The sequence below is a fragment of the Balaenoptera acutorostrata genome, chromosome 17 (assembly GCF_949987535.1).
Source record: "Balaenoptera acutorostrata chromosome 17, mBalAcu1.1, whole genome shotgun sequence".
NCBI classification, from domain to species: Eukaryota; Metazoa; Chordata; class Mammalia; order Artiodactyla; family Balaenopteridae; genus Balaenoptera; species Balaenoptera acutorostrata.
In genome coordinates, this window is record NC_080080.1 from 958,842 (window position 1) to 984,027 (window position 25,186).

At 53.9% G+C, this 25,186-nt stretch overlaps 2 protein-coding genes across 4 annotated transcripts; one reads left to right on the forward strand and one right to left on the reverse strand.

Annotated features, from left to right (window-relative positions):
* On the reverse strand, positions 1-11,229 carry ZNF623 (zinc finger protein 623). Its single transcript, XM_057531867.1, has 2 exons — positions 11,087-11,229; positions 1-3,868 (listed from the first exon to the last, which is right to left on the reverse strand). Exon 2 carries the CDS (start codon positions 3,783-3,785, stop codon positions 2,304-2,306), a length of 1,482 nt encoding a protein of 493 aa, XP_057387850.1. The 5' UTR covers positions 3,786-3,868; positions 11,087-11,229; the 3' UTR covers positions 1-2,303.
* Positions 11,230-15,953: 4,724 nt separating this feature from the next.
* Positions 15,954-23,360, forward strand: LOC103005298 (zinc finger protein 250-like). Of its 3 annotated transcripts, none has more exons than XM_057531874.1 (4): positions 15,954-16,375; positions 16,771-16,914; positions 17,321-17,434; positions 21,950-23,360. In XM_057531874.1, the coding sequence occupies exons 2-4, from the start codon at positions 16,881-16,883 to the stop codon at positions 22,699-22,701; spliced, it is 900 nt and encodes a 299-aa protein (XP_057387857.1). In that variant the 5' UTR covers positions 15,954-16,375; positions 16,771-16,880; the 3' UTR covers positions 22,702-23,360. The 3 variants fall into 3 exon arrangements, with proteins under 3 accessions (XP_057387857.1, XP_007166924.2, XP_057387856.1); XM_007166862.2 differs by having other exon boundaries at positions 16,788-16,914; XM_057531873.1 differs by having other exon boundaries at positions 16,788-16,914; positions 17,324-17,434.
* Positions 23,361-25,186: the final 1,826 nt, after the last annotated feature.

A 25,186-nucleotide genomic window follows, 5' to 3' on the forward strand; every position in this document is an offset into this window, starting at 1 on the left:
TACTTTTACAGAAATGCTCATAGCAGTTTTATTCATAACAGCCAAAGCTGGAAACCCAAATTTCCATCAACAGATGAATGAATAAATGATGCTTACCCATACAATGGAACACTACTCACAAAGAAAAAGAGCTATGGAAACACAGAACTACTCAGCTGAGTCTTTAAAACATGCCAAAGTGAAAGAAGTTTGGATTACACAGGATTACATGCCATATGAATCCATTTATATGAAGTCCTGGAACAGGCAAAATGAATCCACACTAACAGAAAGTTGTTACTTGGGCCTGAGGTGGGACTAACTGGGTAAGGACAAAAGGGAACATTTTTGGGTGACAGAAATGTTATTCTTGATCATGATGATGGTTACACAGGCGTATGGATTTGTCAAAATTGTGTACACTTAAAATAGGTGTTTTACTGTATGGCAACTGGACCTCAACTAAACAAAGTTGGTTAAAATGGTCTGGTAATATCTGCTTCTATACCATTTGAAACATCTCCAGTAATGGTGAGTTTTCCAAAAGATGGAGTACTGTATGCTCTTTTTGAATTATTTACCCCCTCAAGGCTTCTAGGGTTGCTGGAGTTTAAGAACTCAAGATATGCCCTCATGGGCAATCCATTATCACAGCATTTCAAAACTGGTTGTTTTGTTAATGTTCAGATAAAAGAAATTCAGAGGGAACAACTAACAGTTCTGCTGTGTAATGAAACTGGCCTGCTTTTGAACAGCCCTACCCAGAGAGGGATCTGCCAGTCCTCCCGTTTCTCCAGATTCCCTCCCAGATCATCCTCTGCTCTAGCTGACAAATGTCTACTTATCTCTGTAAACCAGTTTGCTGTCACCTCCTCTGTGAAGCCGTCCCAGATGCCCCATGCCAAATTAATCACCTCCTTACCTATGCTCCTGCACAACTGGGAACACACTTCTCTTTCAACACTTAACTCAGCGTACCGTGACCTTCCTGCCTCCCCCATCAGACTCTGGACGACTTCAGGACAGATGGTGTCTCATTCATCTCGGTTTCCCAGTATTTAGCACTGGTCCTTTTAGATAATTACATTTTCAAATCAATGACAAAGTGAGCCAGAGAGCAGGGAAAGGGGAAGAAGTTGGGCTCAATCATGGAATGGCTGAGACAGGAAAAGTCATGTAGCGTACCAGGACTGTGTGCCCTTTGAATGAATTCGAAAGATACACAGATGACTGAGGACAAGCCTCCCCCAGAGCAAGTGGACAGTCATGGACAAGCTGTGAAGGCAAAAACACAAGGGGCGCCATCTTACTCTGGCTACTGCCTGCAAGTGCTGAACGCAGTATGACCCGAAGACGCCAGCAGGGCCGAGAGGAGGTATTTCTGACAGACCAGCAGATTAGACAAAACAGCAACAACAAAAAGAGCATCCAAAAACATATTTTAAACAGCAGTATAGAGAGGACAAACCAAGTACTCAAGGACTGGGGTGTGCTTTTTACCGCCTTGCTCTAGACGCCAGGGACACATAAATCAGTCAGATACGCTCACTGTGCTCTAGGAATTAACACTGTAACAAGGAAAGAGAGAGGATCTGAAACACGATTTTGCCATATCAGAGTAAGCGCAGTAACAGAGGTGAAGGACCACGGAGGAACGGAAGCAGAGGGGTAACGGGCTGAGCCGAGAGTCAGCCGGGTGAGGAGAGGGGGCATTCCAACCAGGACAGAGGCAAGGAGGCAGGAGAGGCCTGGGTAAGTGGAGACGTCCAGCAGTTAGTGCTGCCGCAGTGCCAACGGTGCGGCAGGGAGTTAAGCGGTGGGAGAAGAGGCCCCAGGGAGCAAAAGGCCTTCGGATGCAGGATGGGGAGATTGGAACTTATCCTAAGGACGACAGGGAACCAATTTGTGGTTTTAGATAAGAAAGGATGTTTCTCCAACTTGCCTTTCTGATAGATCAAAATATGCTAAGGAATACTCTTTTAAAGTGATACGATTAGATACATAATTCTACTTTAGAAGGGATTTAACTCTGGGGTGAATTGTAATTGTGCAATGAAACAGAAGAACCTTCTCCCGAGGCCGAGCTCCTCCCCCCAAGCTGGTCCAGCTCCAAGTCAGCTGTCCAGTCACGTGGCTCTCCCGCGGGCACGTGTTCCCAGTGGAGGAGGAAGACGGCTGGCCGGCTGGGCAGCCAAGTGGGAGGTGGCAGCCCACTCCAGAGGCAGCCCTGCCGGTGACTCTGGGAAATGCTGACACGTCCAAAGCCGCATGACTTCGGGCTCACACCAGTCGCTTCGAGTATCACTCAGTGAGTTGGAGAATAGTTACAAGTCTGTGTGTTCCCCCTGACCTACATACTTCTCACCCAAATGTATGGGGGTCTGACTCAAGGGAAGTCCCTCTTGGTGAACCTCTTGACTACCTTTAAAGTTCGGAGTTGAGGTGAACTCTGTCCCATACTGACTACATTCATAGAGTTTGTCTTCAGCATGAATTTTCTGGTGCTGAAGGAAGTTTGACCTCTGAATAAAGCCTTTCCCACAGTAACTACATACATAGGGCTTCTCTCCAGTGTGAATAACCTGGTGTAGGAGGAGCTTGGAGCTCTGAATGAAGGCTTTCCCACAGTCCTTACACGCAAAGGGCCTGTCCCCAGTGTGGATCTTCTGATGCTCAGTGAGATGGGCTTTCTGGAGAAAAGCTTTCCCACATTCCTTACACTCATACACCCTCTCTCCAGTGTGGATCTTCTGGTGTCGAATAAGGTATGAACTCAGAAAGAACGCTTTCCCGCACTCGTTACATTCATAGAGCTTCTCTCCAGTGTGGATCCTCTGATGCTGAGTGAAGTTCGACGTCTGGCTGAAACGCTTCCCGCACTCGTTGCACACGTAAGGCCTCTCTCCAGTGTGGATCCTCTGGTGCTGGATGAGCTTCGAGCTCCGGATGAAGGCCTTCCCGCACTCGTTGCACTCGTAGGGCCTCTCCCCAGTGTGGATCCTCTGGTGCTCGATGAGGTCCGAGCGGTGGCGGAAGGCCTTCCTGCACTCCTCACACTCGTACTGCCTCACCTCCGTGTGGACCTGGTAATGTCGGATGAGGCTGGAGCTCCGGATGAAGGCCTTGCCGCACTCGTTACACTCGTAGGGCCTCTCCCCTGTGTGGATCCTCTGGTGCCGGATGAGCAGCGAGCTCTGACTGAAGCCTTTCCCGCATTCCTTGCACTCGAAAGGTCGCTCCCGGGTGTGGACGCGCTGGTGGCGGATGAGGTCTGAGCTGTGACAGAACGCCTTCCCACACTGAGCGCACTTGAAGGGCCTTTCTCCCGCGTGCGCTTTCTGATGCGCCACAAGGTCCGCGTAGAGAACGAAGTCTTTCCCACACGCGTTACATACGTAGAGTCGGTCTCCGCCGTGAGCGCGCGGATGCTCCCCGAGGCGGGAGCTCTGGCCGAAGCCCTTCCCACACTCGTCACGTCTGTGAGATTTCTCTCCAGCCTGAGAAACCTGATGTCTGACCAGGTCCGAATTAAACGGGAAGCTTCCGCAAGCCTCGCGCTGGTGGGCCTCCCCTTCGATCAGCTCTCTCTGAAGCAGGAGGTTTGAGCTCAGGACGGGGCTTCCTCCTGACCTCCTGCCCACCTGCGCTGCCTCTCCTGTTTGGATCTTCCAGTGGGTAACTGTCACCTGCTTGAAACCTCCCTCCTGGGAGGGGCAGCTCCGCACGCTCTGCCCGTCCAGGTTTCCCAACAGCCCCCCTAATCTGGGTTCAGGGCCCCCGCCAGGCGCAGGGGCGGCGAGCTCCATCACTGTGAGGGCCTCGGACACTGTCTTCTGCAGATTTCCATGCTCAGAAATTCAGGCTCCGGAGTCACCTTCTAGTCACCAGTCTGCAATCAAAGAGAGTACGGTTATCTTTCCCCTTCCTTAACAGACGGGAATCTGCTGGAGCGGGCGGGCGGGTGGGCAGCAAAACGCATATCCAAGGAGTGGGAGAGAGGAAAACGTTCCCTCTGCCCTCCCTCCCGGCCCAGCACCGTGCTCGGCTCACCCCGCCGGCCTCTCCGCTGGCGAAGGCCCCTTTGGGCTCCACCGCTAACAGCAACTCCAGGGGACAGACTGGCCGATGGCAGATGGGCGGGATGTGGCTTGGACTCCATTCAAAAATCAAGACATATTCCAAAGAAACACAGATGGATCGCTCTTACCACCTCTGCGCTGCCCCTCCTTCCCCAGCTTAGATGGTCGATGGGATTATACCCATTTGGGGTACGTATCACACTCATTCTCTTGCATATTAACCCTAACTCCCCTGCCCTTCCCCTCCTCTGCCATACTTGTGTGGGAAAACCCCAACTCGAGTAAAATTCAGCTTGCTTCCTGATCGGTGTCTGCACCGCTGCCGACTCAGTTCTCTCTACATTTATAACCACTTGCGTAACGGACCCTGAGAGCTGCCGGCAATTTCTACACTTGGCTAACTCCCCTGTAAGATCACCTCCCGGTTTCTCCTCTCCTCTCAAATGTCCAACACCCCGTCCTTCCTCTCAGGGACGAGGACCTTGCGTCTTCCTTCAGTGAGAAAATAGAAGCAATGAGACGAGAATGCCCACTTTCTCCCACATTTACCAACCTACCTGTGTTTGCGCCCACACCACACCCTCCCTCTTTATGGGGTTAAATGTCCTTGATCGAATCCAAGGTAAAGACGTCCTCCTGTGCACCCCCGGCCCCGCCCTGCAGAAGTCTGGGGTCGGAATGTTCACCACAGCCCTGTTCATAATCACCAAAATATCCATCAACAGAAGAAAGGGTAAACTGAGGAGTCCTCCAACAAGGGAGGAATGCATAGCAGTGAAAAGACCTGCCCCACACAAAAGCACAGGTGAACCTCACAGATGTAACGCTGAGCCAGAGTTCATATCGTATGATCCTACTTATACAAAGTTCAGAAACAGACAAAACCAACCATGGCGGGAGACTCGAGTTGATGATGGTCTCTAGGGAGATCATGGTTGGCAGGGGGTGCAGGGAGCCCTCGGGGTTCTGGTGACCTGCACGTGGGCCTCGCTCCACAGGTGTGTTTGCTTTGGAAAAGCCTGTGCTTATTTAACCTCCCACGGTCTCTGGGACGCTGTGCCCAGCTCCCTTCTCCAGCTCTGGAATTCTCGCACCCGGAGCTCCGTTGCAGTCACGCCCTCTCCGTTGCGAGCCATCCACCGCTATGTAACAGTTCACCTCAGACTTCCAGCAGAAAAGGGACCCAGCTCCCATCTCACAGGGCCGTAGGTCGGAAGCCCAGCCTGGTACGACTGGGGCCCCTGAGAAGGGTCGCACAAGGTGTCAGCCAGGCTGAGGTCTCCTCTGGAAGCTCTGGGAAAACGTATTTCCACACGCTCAGGTTGTTGGCAGAATGTGGTCCCCTGCGCTTGTGGAACTGTCCCGATCACCGGCTGGTGGCCCCTCGGGAGCACCCGCACCTTCCAGGCAGGAGCAGCTCAGACGCCCTCTCTGATTCTCTTCCGTGACCAGCTGCAGAAACCCTGCTTTCCGTGGGCTCCCTGACTAGCCCTACCTTATGTCAACTTACCGCCAGAGCCCTCCCTGGCAGCCGGGAGGGGTGCACAGTCGGGGCCATCTCAGGACCCTGCCTGCCACACCCCAGCTGGGGCCCAGCCCACGACGGAGCCCAGAGCACCCCCGTCTCCACCTGGGGCAACTCCGAAGGGCCACCCAGCCCCAAAGCTCCACTGGGATGTGTCTGGGCCCGTTTCAGAGCCACTGCCCAATCCCTCCTTCCTCACAGGTGCATCCGCGAGCGCGCCCCCCAGCTGCGCCCACTTCCCAGGAGCTCCGTCCAAGACGACCCCGCATGATTGCCTCTCACCCCAAATCTGCACCAGTGGGAAGCAGACCAGTTGCTATGCAGCCCCACAAAGCGATGCCCTCCAAAACCCCCTTCCAACGTGGCTGCCAAGGACAAGGATGTGTGCCCCCAGGACGGAGCCAGGCGGAGGGGAGCAGCCGGGGCAGGAAAGCCGCGTAGGCAGGTAACACGAGCTCTACGGCCGCAGGGCTTCCTCCCAACAGGCTGCTCTTTCTTCTTGGCGAGGGACGTGCACACATCTCGATGAACTCCTGGCGAACACCGGCCTAACCACCGCCACTTCCATAGCCCAGAGGCTCCCCCTCCAAGGGGAACCATCTCTATTATTACAGGTGAATTCTGCAGGTTTTCAATTTCAATCAAATGGAATCATACAGGTATGGTTTGTGTCTGCTTTTTATTCAACACGTACCCACTTTTTATGGAGATAGAATTCACACACCATAAAATTCACCATTTTAAAGTGCACAATTCAGTGCTTTTTAGAACACCCCTGAGGTTGTAGAACGTTCCACACTATCTAATTAACTCCCGAGCAGGGTCATGACCCCACCACGTGTCTGCTGACGCTGAGCGCCGCGCCGGGGAGGCTGCCTGTGTGGCACAGACCTCACGGTGGGCGGCCTCCACCGCGTGAACACACCGCCGCGCGCCCTCCTCTCTCCTACCCACCAACACCGAGGGGCTGGCAGCTCGGGCTTGGGGACAGAGCTGCCACAACCGGTCCTCTGCTTGTCTTCTGGTCGACAGAGGTCCTCATTTCCGCTGGGTCCTGGGCCTCCTTCGCTTCAGTGGCCACCAGTTCAGGCCGCGCTCGCAGACTCCACTGGGAACTGCGGCCGCTGTGGACCAGCGACTGCTGTGGTTTTGGGGTTCTTCCCCTTCCTGAGTGGGGGCATCTATGTGGTGGGTGAGGAGACAGCATGTGGGGAGGCCGGGACTTGTCTGAGTTTAGACTGTGACCACGTGAAGAGGCCCTGGTGCCGGGAGAAGGCCCCCCACAGGTCCGGGCTCTGGGCGGAAGCAGTAACTGAGCATGACCTGGTGTGGGACCCAGGGTGGCCCACGGGGTAAACTGTGGCAGAGACACACTGCTCGGCGCCCCTGCTTCCTCTGAGGGATAGAAACCCCGCCAGAAACTTTAGTGGACACACAGCAGCGAATGACTTCATTTCCTGAAGTCCCCTGAAGTGAGGTGTGACCCTGTGACTGATTCCAGCTGTGAGACAGGAACGGAAGGGATGTGCGTGTGCCACCCGCCTCCCACCCTCTCGCCCACCTGCGGTGACATGCACGAGACAGCACGGCAGGCTCCAGGGCGCTGGAGGGGCAGAGCCGCCCACCTGCCTGTGAGATGGAACACGAGAAACCAAGTTTCCTGTTGGAAACACTATTTTTGAATCTCTGTTACAGCAAAATGAACCCATGCTTAAATACTGCTATTAGACAACCTGAATATTCAGATGCAACGCTCCCTGTGATGATGAAGAAGCTGAACCCGCACACCGAGAGCTGACAAGGGGGGTGAGAAGCTGGGCACCAGACTACGCGAGGCATTCCTCTCCGTGTGAGACGTGCAACACAGCTTCCTGCAGCAGCAGCCCTCTTGGGGTGCCTGTGACACAGCATTTGCGACCACTGCCTGGTGACGTCCGCTGAGAATGTTCTTCTGAGTTAAAGGCCCACTAACTTGGTTTAAAATCTTTTCTGCTTATAAAAATTACTTTTAACTAGTTATTTTTTCAAGGTATAAAGGTAGATTATGCTATTTAAGAAAAACTTTAAAAATAACGATAAAATTACCTTTAACCCCACCACTCAGATTACACATGGACATTTTTCCTCTAGTGCTTTTCTGCACCGATGTATTATGAAATCAGGACCACACTCCTCAGTCTCATATCCTGTTTTACTTTACTTTTATATCTTGTTAATTCTTAGCGATTAAAAACATAAGATACACCTTATAAAAATATTTCAAGTGGTAAACATAAAATATAGACTATGATAACCCCCAGCAATCCAACAGAGAACCAGTTAGCTGTTCAGTTTATACACATTCATCCAGACCTCTGATTAAACAAAAACAATGATACATTTACTTAGGTACACACGATTTTCAGATATAAACAAGGGCTCACACTATACCCATCTGTCTGCAACACTTTCTGGCGTTCTTCAAGCTCATTCGCACAGAGGCACCCGGTGTTCTGAGCACCAACACCCTCGCAGGCGCCCAGAGGCCCCCCGACACATCAGGCGCTGGGGGGAGCAGCCAGCCCTGTGCCTCCGGCGCCAAGAGGAACGATGCTCCCTGACGCACTCCGCCCACTTCTCTTCCCCAGACAGGTGGAAGGAGTTCGCCAAGTGAAAGGTTTGAGAGAACAAGTGGCATGCAGCACCCAACCTCTTCGACAGGGTGTCCAGCAGGCAGGACAGTGTCTAACCAGCACTCGCCTGAGGAGTCCAATGTCACTCCAACCTAGGCTTTGACCAGTAGTGAGGTGACCTTTCGCTCATGGGCCTCACTGGTGCAGACCTGGGAGGGCAGGAGGGGTGTTACTGATCAGGGCCCCTCAAACCCCAACCAGGCGGTGCTGAACCGGCCTGCATGGTCTCAGGGACACCGCCAAACCCTGTGAGACAGCTATGGCCTCTATTATTTACTCTATTTCACGGAGGCTGAGAAAGTCAATCACCCAGGGCTGCTAAGTGGCAGAGCTCAGGTTCAGAGGCAGGCCTGTCTACCTCCACTGCCCATTTCCTGCTGTCGAAGATTTTTTCCCTTCCCAACTATGATGTCACTTTTACAGGATATTTTGCTTAGATCAGCTGGGATTAGTATTACAAAAGTAAGCTTATATTTTAAATCTTGTTATTTATCTTAATTCAAAAAAAGGGGGGGAAGACTTGGTTTTTTGTTTTGGAGGTGATATTTTCTGATTTTTTTGTTTAAAATGACTGTTCTACCACCTGAAAACAGGCTTGCATATATTTACAAGAATATAGCTTTAAAAATGTATGCCTTTTCATGATTTTCATAACTTTTTTTTAACTTTAGAGGAAGTTTTAAAAATTAAATATACCTTGCTTTGAATAAACATTTATCTTAAATTCAGCAATCTTTCAGTTTCTGCTTAGTTCCTTTTTCTTCTGTGAATTCAAGCAAAATTAAATTGATACTCTTTCATTTAAAGAAACCTGAATGGAGCGAACAAAGGAAGTAAAAATACGCCAGACTTCTGGTTCCATAACATCCGAGGCTAACGTGGCCCACTCTTCTGTTATAACATATAGAATTTGCTGGACAAAATATAACATGAAACTGTCTAAATACACAGTTGATGCTGAGAGATGGGGCAAGCCTCAGTGCTGGGAATGAAGTGGAAGCTCAGCCTGGCAGTGCAGCCTGCGAGCAGCCCAGAGGGGCTCAGAGATGGTGAGGTGGCAGTGCCCGCTGCAGGCACTAGAAGCTGTCTGCACTGGTGAAAGGGTGTTACAGCCTTGGGCTCACAAGTTAGCCAAGGTCGCTGTCTGCTGCTTACAGCCTAAAGGAAGCAGGAAGGTTTGCAAAGCTTCACCCTTGGGAATAATGGGAAAAGGAGAGTAAAAAGACACACGAGATAGACACGGACTAGAGCTCCAGGAGAAGCTGCACCTCTGCGCTGCCTCGCGGCCGCCACTGTCACCAACCTAAGCTTCTGCCACTGCAGCCGTGTTGGGGGCGGAGTGCCTGGCGGGTGCTTTTCTTCTTTCCTCACAACCATCCATGAGGCTCGGGGAGGTGACTCGCTTAAGGCTGAGCCAGATGCTAGCTGCTATCTCCCCCTCCCACCCCACCGCACGGCCATTTGGTTTTTGCTCCCAGGACTCTGCCCGACGATGCCAACGGTCTTCTCCTTTCCTGACAAGTTCAGTGTCCTTTCAACAATCATGTCCCACAACCCGAGGCAGCACTGGACACGCCTGACAGCTCCCTGAACTGGTTCAAGGCCTCGCCCTGTTCTGGGTCGGCTGCTTCCCTGAGCACCCCTTCCATCACCGGCTTGTGAATGCGGTCTGGGCCTTCTCAGCTCAGCCTTGCAAGCCCCATCGTCCCCAGGACCTTTCCGGGAGAGTCAGGAATCCATCACTATCACTCCAGGAAGGGCTGGCGCCACCAAGTTAGGCTTGTGAAAATATAGAGTCCGCCCCCCTCATTTCTCTCTGTATTCTCCGTAAGAGGGATGCTGCAGTTACCACCATTATTAAGATACCGTTACAATGTTACATCTACAGAAAGTCCCACCTCTGTGGACAGGAGCAAGGTATCGCCTGAAGACTCGGTTAGATTGGCATCTCTCAGACCCTAGGTGGGCAAAAGACATTTCTGTCATTCATTGGGGCTGGAGCTCGGGGAAAGGACGCGCTGCAGAAGGCTGCAGCATGATGAGCTCTACAGACAAACTGCCTGAGTTCAAACTGGCCTCCAGCTAACACTCCTGGGAACCCACAGACATGCTACTCAGGCCCTGAAGATCCCATGACCACCATGCAGCCACTGCATGAGGGGGTAAGACGTCCAGGACATCAGCAGAGACGGCCACCGGGTTCGGATACGACTCTAGAATGGAGCCTTCAGGGAAGAGCTGGGACAGCGCAGCCCATCACCTCTCCCCACCTGGGAGTTCTCCTTCGGGACCAGGGCTGGAGGGGATCCTGTTCATCACCTCTACCCCCGCCAGGGCAGCGGTGCCGGCTCTGCATCTCCTCCAGCACAAAGAGGCTCGAGGCCCCGGCCACTTTCCCAGCATCATTTGGAGAGCTCCCTTGGGCTCCTGGGAGAGGAGGCAGGCTTAGAGCAAAACAGTAGTACTAGCCGCACCTGTGCCCCCCCACCCCCCGCCAGGCCACCTCGGAAGGGTTGGTGGGCTTGAGAACTGCGACACAGACGCTGAAGCTGGAGGCTCTACGGCTTGGGTGTGTGACCCCTGGAGCCAGGGAAAGGAACCAAGAGAGTGGAACCGGGTATTTACCCACACGACGTTCCTTAGGGAGAGAAGCTGCGGGCCCCGGGCAGGACTGCAGCCCAGCGGGGGCGGCCGTGACGGCTGCCAGGAGCCGGGCTCACCGTGGCCCAGGCTCCGGGACCCCCGTGCGGGGCCGACCGCGCTCAGCCCGCCCGTCCGCCCGACCGGAGGACCCTGCCGCCCCCACCCGCGGCCCGGAACGCGCCACTCACCCGGCGCCCAGCGGCGAGAGGACGGCGCGCGCCCCGCACGCGGACCGCTGGCCGCCCGCCCCGCTGACCTGCTGACAAAGCCCGCACGACCGCCCGCACGCCGCGGCCGGAAATCGGCCCGAGGCCCCGCCCGGGGAGCTTCCGGTGCCGCTCTAGGCGCGCAGAGAGCAGCCGGCCTCTCTGTGGTGCGGACCTCCGGCCGGCCGCGGGCGGCAGGGAGTCGGGCAGCGGGCAGAGCTGGACGGCAGCTCCCCCGCCCCCGCAGCCTTGAGCGCCGCCTGCCCGCCAAGTGTGAATGGCTGCCAGGGGTTGTGTCTCTCGGGAGCTGTAAATGCTGGCGTTGAGAACCAGGCGGAGCTCCCGGCGCCCAGCGGCCCCGGGCCCCAGGGCGTGCGCCCCCCCCTCCGCCTTCGGGCACGGGCCGAGGGCCGCTCCTCAGAGAGGCGAGGCCTGGTGTGGCGCGGGCCGCCGAGGGCTTCCGCCTCCTTCCCGCGGCGGGCAGCGCTTCCCGAGCCTTCCCGCAGAGGCTCGCTCCAAGCCCACGAGGAATGTCCTCCAACATCTTCCTTCTACGGACCAGGGACTGAAGCTGGAAAAGCCAGATCACTTCCTCGAGGTCACACAGCTAGTGAGTGGCCAGGCCGACCGCCTCGAGGGCCACGCTCCTGCCCTGGCTGTGCGTTTGGTCCTGCGGGAGCAGGAATGGCCGCTGGGGACAGTCGCGGGAAATCCCGCTGATTCCCGCCCCCCCCACGTCCGGGTGGAGGAGCATGCATCCAATTTCTAAACCCAAAGCCGAGCAAAACATAATCCATGCCGCAACTAAAGGTCACGCATGCCGCAGCTAAGACCCGGCACAGCCAAAATAAATAAATAAATATATTTTAAAAAAATTCTCTTAAGGGGATGAAAAGGCAAGCTGCAGACTGGGAGAAAATATTTGCAAATCACATATCTGACAAAGTATTTGTATCTGGAATATATGAAGAATTCTCTAAACTTAACAGTAAGAAAAAATAATTCAATTAGAAAATGGATAAAAGATTTGAACACACACTTCACCAAAATATATATATACAGATGGCAAATAAGCACATTAAAAGATATTCAACATCATTAGCCATAAAGCAAAATGCAAGTTAAACCCATAATGAAGTATCTATCAGAATGGCTAAAATTAAATAAAAATAGTGACAACACTAAATGCTGATAAGGGAGTGGATCACTCCTACGTTGCTGGTGGGAACATAAAAAAGAACTCTGGAAAAGAGTTCAGCAGTTTCTTGTAAAGTTAATCATATACTTGCCACATGACCCAGCAATTGCATTAACTGAGTATTTATCCTACAAAAATAAAAAAGGTATGTTCACACAAAAGCCTGCACCTGAATGTTCACAGCAGCTTTATTCACAACTGCCAACTGTCCTTCAACAGGTGAATGAACAAACAAACCCAGGTCCATCCACAGCATGGGAAACAACTCTGCAACCAAAAGGAACAAACTTTTGATGCAACGTGGGCGGATTACAGGGCATTATACTGAGTGGAAAAGCCAGTCTCAAAACGCTGCATACTGTATGGTTCCAGTTATACGACACTCTTGCGTTGACGACATCATAGTGATGGAGACTCAGGGTGGTTCCCAGGAGTTGGAGTTGTGGGGAGGTGTGACTATACAGAAGTACCATAAGGGTGTTTCTTTGTGGTGATGGAGCAGGGCTGTGTCCTGATTGTGGTGGTGGTTACAAGAATCCATACATGTGACAAAATTTCAAAAAACTATACACCCCCTCCCAAAATAAAGAGTGCGTGCAAAACTGATGAAATCGGTTAAGGTCTGTACATGAGTTAATACCATCCTCAATTTCCTGGTTTTGACAATGTAAGATGTTTTTATTGGGAAAAGCTGAATGAAAAGAACATGGGACTTCTCTGTAGTATTTTGCAAATTCTTGTGAGTCTAAAATTATTTCAAAATAAAAAGTTGAAGTTAAAAAAACAAAACATAAGTTATAGTTAATTAGTATAAAGATGTACAATAAAAAATTATAGGGCTTCCCTGGTGGCGCAGTGGTTGAGAATCTGCCTGCCAATGCAGGGGACACGGGTTCGAGCCCTGGGCTAGGAAGATCCCACATGCCGCGGAGCAACTAGGCCCGTGAGCCACAATTACTGAGCCTGCACATCTGGAGCCTGTGCTCCGCAACAAGAGAGGCCGTGATAGTGAGAGGCCCGCGCACCGCGATGAAGAGTGGCCCCCACTTGCCGCAACTGGAGAAAGCCCTCGCACAGAAACGAAGACCCAACACAGCCATAAATAAATTAATTTAAAAAAAAAAATTATATAGGGCTTCCCTGGTGGCGCAGTGGTTAAGTATCCACCTGCCAGTTCAGGGGACACGGGTTCGATCCCTGGTCCGGGAAGATCCCACATGCCACGGAGCAACTAAGCCCATGCGCCACAACTACTGAGCCTGTGAGCCACAACCTCTGAAGCCCGCGTGCCTACTAGAGCCCATGCTCTGCAACAAGAGAAGGCACTGCAATGAGAAGCCCACACACCGCAACGAAGAGCAACCCCCGCTCACCACAACTAGAGAAAGCCCGCACGCAGCAACAAAGACCCACTCAGCCAAAAATAAAATAAATAAATTTTTAAAAATTATATAAATGAAAAATGTCAATATTTAATTATGACTATTTTTAAAAATACATTTGAAAAAATTGTACAGTGACCACTCACGTACCCAGTATCCCGTTTCTACTGTTACTGTCTTGCTATATTTCTTTATCATGCATTTATTCATCTGCCTATCTATTCTGTCTACACATTCATCTTATTTTTTGGTGCATTTCAAAGTAAGTTGCAGACATTAGTACAATTCACTCCTAAATAGTTCAGCATGCAAATCACTAACTAGAGTTCAATATAATTAGAGGAGATATTTCTAGGTAAAATTTATACAGTGAAATGCACATGTCTTATGTGTACCCTTGCGTGAACTTTGACATACGCAGACCCTTGTGTTACTCAAACCCCGATGTACATAAGGAGCATCGCCATCACCCCAGAAAATTCCCTCAAGGCTCTGCCCAGCTGATGCCCCCCAAATCCTAAAGACACAAACACTGCTCTCATTATCTTCACCATATCTTCACCACTTTTCCCTGCTCTTGAGATTTAAAGCTGAAATGTTGAAATTTAATTTTTTGAAAATTTAATTTTCATTAAATATGTTTATAAAAATAAAACATTTGCAATTCGAGGATTCAGTGTCCGTCTAGTTGCCAAGGTAAAAAATCAGTATCAGGCTGAGTGCATGCAATGTCTAAACCTACAAATGTACATGCTTATGAGGAACATGAATTCCTTGATAATGCAAAATGTACAAATATTGTGAATACTACAGGAATTTGTGAGGATCTCTGAAGCCACGAATTGCAGCATGAAGATGTAACAGTCTGCATTCTTAGACCTTTGAGTGCTGGCAGCTTTTAAGCCTCACCTCCCCTCTTCCCTTTGCCCCACATCTGGGCAAGCGGATGGGAACGCCTGGGTGCCCCCTCCAAGTCCCTGCCTGCAAGTGGGAACCCTCAACCTGGCTCACCCCCTAACCATGATCAAACCCCAATCTAGTCTTCTTTGCCTGCTTTCTCAAGCCATTTTCAGAGGGCTGCCTTGCTGTCCCCAGAAAAGCCTCCTTATGTAAGTAGTAAATCTTTTCATACCTTCTTGGTGTGTGTGTGGCATCATAAGTCCACATCACAAACACATTTTTTGTGGGGTCTATTCTGTTCCTGCAGCGTGATTGCTACAGAAGAGAAGCAAGAGTAGGGATGGTCCTCACTACTACCAACTGCCGCTTCCTTATGCTGGATCAGTTGCGTGCCAAGGATTTAACTAACTCATCTGTATTTCCTCTCACCTAAGCAGCACCTCCGCTGCTCCAATCCTCCTTGTACCTGGAAGCAGTACTTTTCCAACACCAGCTGGTCACAACAATAAACCTTCCTGGTATCTGGACCAATCGCTTTTTTTTTTAAAGACAGAGCTGTGGGACTTCCCTGGTGGCGCAGTGGTTAAGAATCCGCCTACCAATGCAGGGGACACGGGTTCACATGCCGCAGAACAACTAAACCCGTGCGCCACAACTTACTGAGCCTGTGCTCTATAGTCCTCAAGCTACGACTACTGAGCCCGAGAGCCACAATGACTGAAGCCCGCGCACCTAGAGCCCATGCTGGGCAACAAGGAGAAGCCACCGCAATGAGAAGTCCCCGCACCGAAACGAAGAGTAGCCCCTGCTCGCCGCAACTAGAGAAAGCCCGTGTGCAGCAACGAAGACCCAATGCAGCCAAAAATAAATAGATTAATTTATTAAAAAAAAAAAAAAAAAAAGACAGAGCTGTGTCAGCGCTAAGCCCAGATCCTGGGAGACACAGGTGCCCGTGTGTGTGACTATCAGGCCTTCCGAAGTCGCAGCCCAGGGCGGCACCCGCCAGGCGGTGGAGGGGATGCGGACTGTCCTAGGAACAGGAGGGTCCAGAACAGGTTCCTAAGTCTGCCTTAGAGTCTCAAGTTGATTCCCAAGTTCATTCAGATCCACGGAACCAGAACTCCCTCGGCAAAGGCCCGAAACCTGTGCCTTCCACAAGCGTCCCAGGTGACCCAGCGCAAGTAACCGAAGGAGGCGGGCCCTGGGCGCGCACGCGCGGAGGTGTTGCAGGGGGCGGTGCCTGTGGAGCAAACCGGGAGGAGGAAGGGGGCCTGAAGGAGGCGGGGCCTGAGAACCTGTCCGGGGGCGGGGCGGGGCGGGCCTGCAGAGACAAAGAGGGGGAGGAGCCGGGCGAGGGCCGTCCCGCCCACCGTGCGCGGGCTGGGGCGGCCCGGTTCGGGGTTTGGGCTTCGGCGGTGAGTCCGGCGCGGCGCCGCTCTGACCCCGCTGAACCGCGGAGCCCGGGAGCTGTAGCCTCGCCCCAGGCAGGCCGGGCGGAGTGGTGGGTGGGCTTTTTCCGCTTGCCCGCGCGGCGCCCATCCAGCTCCCCTGCTTTATTATGGATTGACCCGCGCGCCCGGGTCCTCAAGTCAAAGCAGAGCGTCGGCGTCCCCGGGAGGCCCCCGTCCCGGCCAGCCTCGTAGCTGACGCCGCTGAAGGGCCGGGGCTGGGTCCGGATCCCCCGGGCCCGCCACCCTCCCCTGCCGGCTCTCCTCTCCGCAGCCCTCTGCCCTCGCCTCGGAGGGACCGGGAGCCGGTATGGCGGGCAGCTCCCCGGCCGCCGGGCCCCAGGTGAGCGCGCCTGCCCCCTGGACCTGGGCTCCTTGCCCCCCGGAAGATCTTTCCGCGGAGCCCGCCGCACCCGGGACCCTGAGTCCCAGGTCCTCTCCAGGACGAGGGGACTCACTGGGGCGTCCCTCGCCCCTCCCCCTTTTTCCCCCCGGGGCCTCCCTGGGGCTGGGAGGGACACTCAGCAAGGAAGACGGTAGGGAGCAGGTTGGGGGATGGAGGGTGGAGAGAAATAGGGCCAGCTGGACAGGTGGGGTTGAGGGTTGTCATTAGGGGTCCCCTGGCAGGCAGGGTACCTGGGACGGGGTCCAGGGGTCCCACACGCCTGCTAGTGAGCCATCTGCCTCCCCCACCTTGAATTCCCCCACCCCGTCCTGAGGTGGTGACCCCACGGGCAGCACCAGTGTTGTTTCAGGGCCTGCTGACCTTTGGGGACGTGGCTGTGCACTTCACCCAGGAAGAAGGGGCACGTCTGGACCCGGGGCAGAGGGCCCTGTATAGAGACGTGATGCTGGAGACATACAGGAACCTGGCCTCCCTGGGTGAGGGGTCTCAGCCCCACGCCTTCCCTCCTCCCCACCCCCAGCCCCCACTCAGAGCCCAGGTGGGATCCCAGAGGGGCCAGGCTGGCTGTGACCCCAGGACCAGAGCCAGGAGCTTCTGCTCCCAGGCCCAGGGGGCAGCTGGGCTTTCTGGACCAATCCCCGGGGCAGGGCCTTTCCCAGCACTTTGCTGCTGGGTGACGGGAGTGTCCACTTCTCTCACAGCTGTGGACCTCGGCTGAGCCCACGTCCCTGCCCTGCTCCCCGTGCCCCTCGACCTCCTGGGGAGACCCCCCGTTTCCAGGCCTGCATCCTGGGTCCAGCTAAACCCCAGTCCCAGGCTACCCCTGGGGCGGGAAGCCAAGGGTGCCGCAGCGCTTCAGTTCACCCGTTTCCTCTCGGGCAGGAGTTCCAGGATCCAAACCAGATCTGATCTCCCAGCTGGAGCAAGGAAAGGAGCCCTGGGGCTCGGACCTGCTGGGGGCCCAGGAAGGAGAGACCGCGGGAGACCCCAGCACAGGTGAATGAGGGATGCCGCGGGCCTCAGGTTGTTCAGTATATACGCTCAGTACACACAGCCAGTGTCATGAACGGTCAGACAGAAGGACAGTCACATGGTCGTCCCCGTGGGACGAGCTATCAGTCAGAACCCTCAATTGCAAGGAACCGAAAACCCAACCCAACCGGCCAAAGTTGCGGGGAGGCTCTTGGCTCAAGTCCTGAAAGTTGGGGGTGGGGTTGGTTCTTTGCGCTGTGGTCTCAGGCTCCAAATGATGCCGTTGGCACAGGGGTGAAAGCCAGAATATTTAACGTTGGTTGGGTCAGACATCCAGCCTCCAAGAACGGCTGCTGGCCACGTGTGGTAGTGGCCCGCTGGTGACCATCGCACCGTCAGGACATGTCTGTCCACCTGCTGTTAAACAGAAACTTCTGTTCTCTATTTCTCACGGCAACACTTCTGACACCAAATGTAGGGGGTTCCTCACACCAACCAGTCTCCACCGCTCTGCACATCAACTGGGTGTCCTACAATTTAGTTCTGACACTGACCACCCGGAGTTAGCGCAGACCCTGCCCGTGAAGGGCTCAGTCCCACAAGACCGCCCCCACTTCAGGTGCCAATCACAAGTCCAGGCTGGCACCTGTGCTTCTGATTGACCAGCTGTAGATTGGAGGTTCCCACGACCCCATCCTTGGGCTTGATTAATACGCTAGAACAGCTCAGAACTCAAGGAAACACTGTACTTAACAGTTACTGGTGAGTTACCGGTTTATTATAAAGGACACAACTCAGGAACAGCCCAGTGGAAGCGAGGCACAGGGCAAGGTCTGGGGAAGGGGTGCGGAGCTCCCACACCCTCTCTAGGCGTGCTCACTCCCCAGCACCTCCACGTGGTCACCAACCCAGAAGCTCTCCGAACCCCTTTGCGTAGGGTTGTTATGGAGGCTCCACTGCATGCGTGCGATTGATCAAATCACTGGCCACTGGGGATTGAACTCAGTCACTAGCCCTTCTCCCCTCCTGGGAGGTCGGGGGGTAGGACAGAAAGTGTTTCAGGTTTTGCAGGCCACGCAGCCTCTGTCGCACAGCCAAAGGTGCTAGTAAGCGGAAGCAAAAATGCTGCATGTGGGTCCCGGGGCAGATGGCCCTGGTTCCTTGTACACCTGCCGTTGGTTGAGTGCCTGTGCACCCCAGGGAGGGCCACAGCTGGCTCCTCAGCAGAACCTTGCCATGTTGCATCAGGCTGCTGCCTCTAGTGGTGCATATATGGGAGGACCAGTGTTTCTGGAGGCCCTGTACCTCCTGTTTTATCTCCTTTGCCACAAAGTGGATCCCTTGATCTAAAGCTATGAGCTGTGGCTCTGACGTCCAGAAACCCGGGGTGGGCCCTAGAAGCAGGGTGCCGGCAAAGGTGCTTCAGGCGGACCTGTGTCTGGAGTAGGTATCAGTGTTGGTTGGGACCAGCCACTGTCTCCTCCAGGATGGAAGGTCCTGTGTGATTAACTTGCCCACAAGCACTGGTCAGTCTCCTGCAGGTTTCACACTGAGGATTCGGCCTTTGCTGCTGACAGGTCACCCGTTCAGTGGGGCCAGCAGCTAGAGGGGCCTCCACAGGAGGGAACTATGTATGTCCCCTCCCTGCACTGGGGTTCCTCTTCCCATGGGCTCACCTGTTCAAGCTCCGGTGACCAAGGACAGACGCTACCTGATATCCACAGGACAGGCCGCCCTGTCCCCTGGTCCCTCAGTGCCTTCCCCACAATGGATCTGTACACCGTCCATCGCACGCCTCTCCCCAGGTGTGACCTTGCCCTGGGATTCACCTGCGTCCTCACCTCGGAGCTGCTGAGCAGGCACCCTGCCCTGAGCTCTGCCCCTGGGAGATTGCCCCACCCCTGGCCAGGTTTGGAGCCCGCCCAGGCAGGTAGTGGGACCTGGACCACCTGGTTGTTGGGGTCCCAGGGAGGCCCCGGGGACAAGCTGAGACAGCTGCTGGTGTCAAAGAGATGAGTGACATGAGGACCCGGGCCCTCACTCCGATGACTAATTGTGTCTTCTGGACCTGCCAGGCCTGTTTACATGCATCTGCCTGTAACCTGTCTGCTGGTGGCCGCTCTGACCACATGGTCATTTTCTGTCCCTTGTCCGGTCTCTGCAGAGCCCAGCAGCACATCACACACCACTTTTGAAATGGCAAGTGTGTCCTTGCCTGGAATCTAAGGGCTCTGCGTGGCACAGCTGGCCAGGGACTCCACGCAGGGCCCCGTGGCTCCCGTCCCCGCGCAGCCGGGACCTGAGGCAGAGCCCTGGCTTTTTTCCAGGCCCTGCTCGACACTGGCAGCCTCTGGGTCACTCAGCGACAGGTAGGGGCAGTCTCCCCCGTGTGGCGTGTGCTGCTCTCCCGGAGGGAGGAGGGCGAGGTCACCTGGGCCTCTCGCCATAGACTCGACGTGGCCCTGGCCCTTTGTAGGTTCTGCCCCACCCTCTGCCGTGCAGGCATCTTTCTAGGGTATCCGGAGTACGTAACACTTCAGTGCGTTCACTGCATCCAGTTGGCATGAGGTCATCAACACAGTGACCGCCGGCCCGCTGTGGATGAACACATTTGCCAAATTGACAGCCCCTTCCCGAGTGCGAGGGGCTGCTGCTCTGGCCACCACAGGCACCGCGTCTGGCCCAGCAGCTGAAGCCAAGCCTACACTTGGGCAAGCTCCCGGTGGTTCCCAGCAGCAGGCATGAGCCGTCGGGTGGTTCATGGGCCACACGGGTGGACCGAATGGGGCTGTGGTGGAGCCTCCGTCCCTGCGTCCCTCCACTCTGAGGTGGCCATGTGCACACAGCCCAGCTGCTGGTTGAGGACCTTGGCCGGGGCTGGGGGCAGTTTCTGGGGCTCCCACTTGGCCCTTCCCAACGTAATGGCTCTTACTCCTCAGGTCAGGAGACTATGAGAGGGTTCTCCCCGCTGCTAAGTGCGTCCATCCCGATGAGGCCCTGCAAGTGGGTCCGTGACTTGGTTCCCCACCCCTTTTGTCACGCAGCTTCCATATGCCCAACTCTCACGGGGCCCTGTTTTCAGTGTAGGCTCAAATCCTGCATCCAGCAGCCTTCCGGGTGTGGGCATCCCTCTTTTCCCAGCGTTCAGCTCTTTGGGGAGGAGAGTATCCATTGTGCTAACTTGCAGGAGGTTTGTCTCAAGGGCACCCAGCCTCCCCTTCGTCAGCGGGCCCCAGGTCTGAGCACTGCCCAGATCTGGGTGAGGGATTGGGCTCTCCAGCATGGCGGCTGATCTTAGCCTTCCCCTCCCCACCTCTTGGCCTTTTCTGGTTCTACAAGTCAAGCAGCAGCCCGGCCAGCTGCTCACTGTCTGGCACACTGTGATCGATTACCCATCGCCAAGTATCCCCCACCCCGGGCCCCGGGGTGCTGCTCCTCCCCTCTCCGGGCCTTAATCTCCACCAAGGCGACGGGCCAGCCTGTGTCTTCAGAGGCCTTGGTGTTTGGCCTTATGGCTAAGCGTGTGCCCCGCACTCAGCACAGCCACCGCGGGGACCTGAGGCTCCATGATGGCTACGGGGGCCTCTGGCTCTTGGCCTCCCCTGGGGGTGGCTGTGTGAGCCTGTCATCCTCAGTGCCGTCCAGGACATTTACAAAGGACAGGTGACCCCATGGGCCTCCCGAAGACCACTGCCCCACACGGCTAGAGGGCAAGAACGACCACGTAACGCTGCACTCCCCTTCTGCGGCCCTGTCTCCAGCTCCCGCCGCGAAGGCCCTGGCCTCCTGATGCTGCGTCGGCTTTCCCTGCCCAGCCCTGCACTAGAGGCGTGTGGGCCTCCGAGCAGCGGGGCCTGGTCGCAGTGCCCCCCCACCCAGTACCAGTCACTGTAGTTTGGGTCGCCCTGAGCACAGAGCCTGAGAGTTTGGGGTATACGTGGTGTATTTGGAAGGCAGCAATTTTGGAAGCAGGCGAGAGGGAGCAGGAAGAGAGACAGGAGAGCGAAGTCAGTATAGAGTCGCCACTGCAAGTGTGTGGAGCTCGATAGCTCCAGGACCGTGACCGCTGAGAGGCTGCAGGAGGCGTCTGGGATTGTCCATCAGAGTGAGGGAGATGGGACACTTGTCCTCTGTTCCTACCCCCGGGGTGGTACCTGTCACGCAGCGTGGGCTGGCAGCACAGAGCTCTGGAGAAGGACTGAGGTGCGCCTGTGCCCCAGAGGACGCTGGCAGCCAGAGCTCTGCACAGCTGTCTGCTGCAGCGAGGCCGACATCCGAGAGAGGCAGGGGGCCTGGCGTAGTGTGCTGGCAGCATCAGCTACAAGCTTCCACTAAAAAAAGGTGGGGAGGAAACGGGACATAGGAGGGGAAGGTCCGTGGAGGAGGTGAGCACATGAGCACAGCCAGTGAACCTGGGGTCACCTGTGAGACACCCCACGGAGAGGGCCGGCGTGTGGAGCCTGTGCTCCCGGGCACAGAGGGGGCCCCAGGTGGACCTTCTCAAACGAGTAACACATAGGCCCTTTCTCTTCATTTCAGATTCCAGCTGGGGGTCTTTGCGTAAGCAGGTGACTGCGAGGGCGAAAATGACTCAAGCTTCAGAGCCTCCAGAAGCATCTGGAAGCTTCTCAGGGGTTGGGCCTCCAACACTGGTCTGCAGAGAAGCCGCCGGGTGCGAGGGCAGGCTAGGGAGCCTTGAGAACTTCCTTTTCCAGGAGAGACAACCACACAGAACCTACTGGACCATCTCCAAAGCAGAAGGTGCCCAGAAAGGAGGTAAGTGGGGACCCGAACTTTTCCATAGCCCGCGCCCCGGGACCCGTGAGAGAAACACGAAACGGCAGCGAGCCCACACGTGCGAAACATGCGCCAAGAGCTTCCGGTACCTCTCGCGCCTGGTGAGACACCGGGCCACGCACAGCGGCGAGAAGCCGCACGTGTGCGGGGAGTGCGGCCGCGCGTTCAGCCAGCGCTCGCACCTGGTGCAGCACCGCAGCGCGCACGCGGGCCAGAAGCCACACACCTGCGGACAGTGCGGCCGCGCGTTCACGCGGCTCTCCACGCTGCACCGCCACCAGCGCGTCCACAGCGGCGAGAAGCCCTTCGGGTGCCAGTGGTGCGGGAAGCCCTTCAGTTACAGCACCCTCCTCGCCCAGCACCAGCGGATCCACACCCGAGAGAGGCCGTTCCGGTGCGCGAGGTGCGGGAAGAGCTTCATCTGGAAGTCCAGCTTTCGGAACCACCAGAAATCACACCTGTGCAGCGAGGCAGCGTGGACCTCTGTAAGCTAAGCTCTGGAAGCAGCCGCTGGAGGGGAGAGCTTGGGACTCACTGCTACTCCAAGGAGCGCCTCGGAAGGATGTCCCCGGGCACGTGGAGCAAGCAGTGCCAGAGCGAGACCGGCACGAGGGACCCGATTGTTTCTCCACCCGCGATCAACTTGTGCATTTCGGGTCCTTCCCACGACCGGGGGCTGGCCCAGGCCTGCCTGCCCCGGCGGGCACCACCCGGTAGCCTGCTGGATTCCGCGTGGCTGTGGCACTTCTTGGACAAATTGATGGTTTGAAAGTCACTATTTTCAAGTGCATCCAGATTTTATTTTTAAAACTTAAAACGTAGGTCTTTGTCTCTATTTGCATCATAGGTGAGTTCTAAACGCCTTTGAAATCCAGATAGGCTACAGAGCTTTTGGATAATCAATCTTTCTTCACACAGCAGCCCTGAGCACCTGGCGAAGGGCATGGGTAGGTCACATAACTCTAGTCATCATTTGGTTCTGGCTTGTTGTTTTCGGATGCTGATTTGTTGCAGGAGGATGTGATCCACCTAGGGCAGCTCAGCCCTTGCGCTGTTGGCACTGTAGCTTTCCTCACTCAGCTTCACTTTCCTGTATGCTCACTCTTTGCTTGTGTCAGGCCATATGAAACACTGAGTGTGCATGTCATTTGAACTGTTCTTTTTTTCCAGCCAGTTCTTCCATACAGAATAGGTTTGCATAGTATGAATGTTTTCTATACAATAATAACATTAAAAACTATTAAAACACATGGTGGAAATATGAGACAACAGGTATAAAAGAAGCCACTGGTCATGAAACACAGAAGATCCATAGGAAAGTTATTTTGCAAATGCTGCCCAAGCATCAGGGGGCAGGGGGGAGGCTGTGCCTTTGTGTCCTGTGACCACCCACTGAATTCTTGTCATTCCCGGATACATCATACCACCACTTACAGGCTGAGCGTCACCATGTCTAATGAAACTCCAGCCATTTTCCTGCAGACATATTCAATAACTTAATTACAGAAGCAATACATGATCATTTGAGGAAATATACAAATATACAGATATAAAATAAAGTAAAATACGGGACTTCCCTGGCGGTCCAGTGGTTAAGACTCCGTGCTTCCACTGTAGAGGAATCTCCAGTCCCTGGTTGGGGAGCCAAGATCCCACATGCCATGCAGTGTGGCCTAAATTAATTAATTAATTAATTAATTAAATTAAGTAAAATATAACAGGAAGTTTTATTTTGACTCATATTGGTGCTGTAGGAACCCAGTAAACCGACAATGAAAAGGGGGGATTTGGGTGTTGCCCACAGTGTTTCACCCAAACTATGTAGATTCAAAGCTGTAACAGAAGAAAACTTTCCTGAACTAAAGGAATATCTGATTTCAATACTGAAAGACCTGATTGTGCACTAAGAAAAAAATAGAGAACACAGAGTCTAATGAAATTACTGAACCACAAAGATAAAATACTATACAAACATCCAGGAAAAAGAAGTAGATCACCAACAGAGGAAAAAAATCAGTTTGCCCCAGACTTTAATTAACAAAGACTGTAGCTCTTTCCATATTTATTTCCTTAATGTGTCGTAGTCATATTTTATTTAATTAATTAATTTATTTATTTATTTTGGCCGCGTGTGGGGCATGCAGGATCTTAGTTCCTGGTGCCCCCTGCAGTGGAAACTGAGTCTTAACCACTGGACCACCAGAGAAGTCCTACAGTCATATTTTAAAGCTTATTTCCTTTCTCTTCCCTTTACCTCTTTCCTACTAGTGTGTGATAGCAATAGTTAAATTCAAATTAAGTTCATAAGATGCAAAAAATATGATGGAATCTTGCCAGAAATAAAGGAGACGACATGGCTCCGAAACACTAGGTGAAACAGGATGCAATTAATGAACCAGACACTGGATTATCTTCCTTTGGGGAGGGGGAGGGAGTAGTTTCAGAGCTATGTAATAATTGCATTATGTTGGAATGGTTTGAGAGGAAGTTTTGAAATTGCTTTTTCAGAAAATGTGCTTATGTGGATATCAGGTTTTCAAGGGGTGGATTGTAATGAACATCTCTTGTTTCAGCCCATGCCACATCCATCCCCTCCTCCTTTCTTTTTGTAAGAGCACCTCACCTTTGGTTTGCAGCACTTCCTAGGATCTGTTGTGGGAGGTCACAGTGGTGGTCTCAGTCTGGGTGCACCCCCTCCCGTGGCCACTGGTCAACCCAGGAGGAAGCTAAGGCAATCAGACCCTCCCCTCCAGTCCATCACTGAAGGAGAAGGTGTGTATATATCTCATGTCATCTGTGAATAGTGATAGATTTACTTCTTTCCAATTTGGATGCCTTTTCTTTTTGTTGCCCAGTTACTCTGGCTAGAAATTCCAGTACAATGTTGAACAGAAGTGGCAAAAATGGATATTCTTGTCTAATTTCTTACCTTAGGGGGAAAGCTTTCAGTCTTTCATTCATTGAGTATGATGTTAGCTG

Excerpts from the sequence above, each read along its gene's own strand:
- LOC103005298 (XM_007166862.2), top strand. The coding sequence starts at position 16,343 with ATGGCGGGCAGCTCCCCGGCCGCCGGGCCCCAG. Across the intron at positions 16,376-16,787 it reads CCCCGGCCGCCGGGCCCCAG|GGCCTGCTGACCTTTGGGGA; the intron begins GTGAGCGCGCCT and ends GTGTTGTTTCAG. Across the intron at positions 17,435-21,949 it reads CGCGGGAGACCCCAGCACAG|ATTCCAGCTGGGGGTCTTTG; the intron begins GTGAATGAGGGA and ends TCTTCATTTCAG.
- ZNF623 (XM_057531867.1), bottom strand. The coding sequence starts at position 3,785 with ATGGAGCTCGCCGCCCCTGCGCCTGGCGGGGGCCCTGAACCCAGATTA.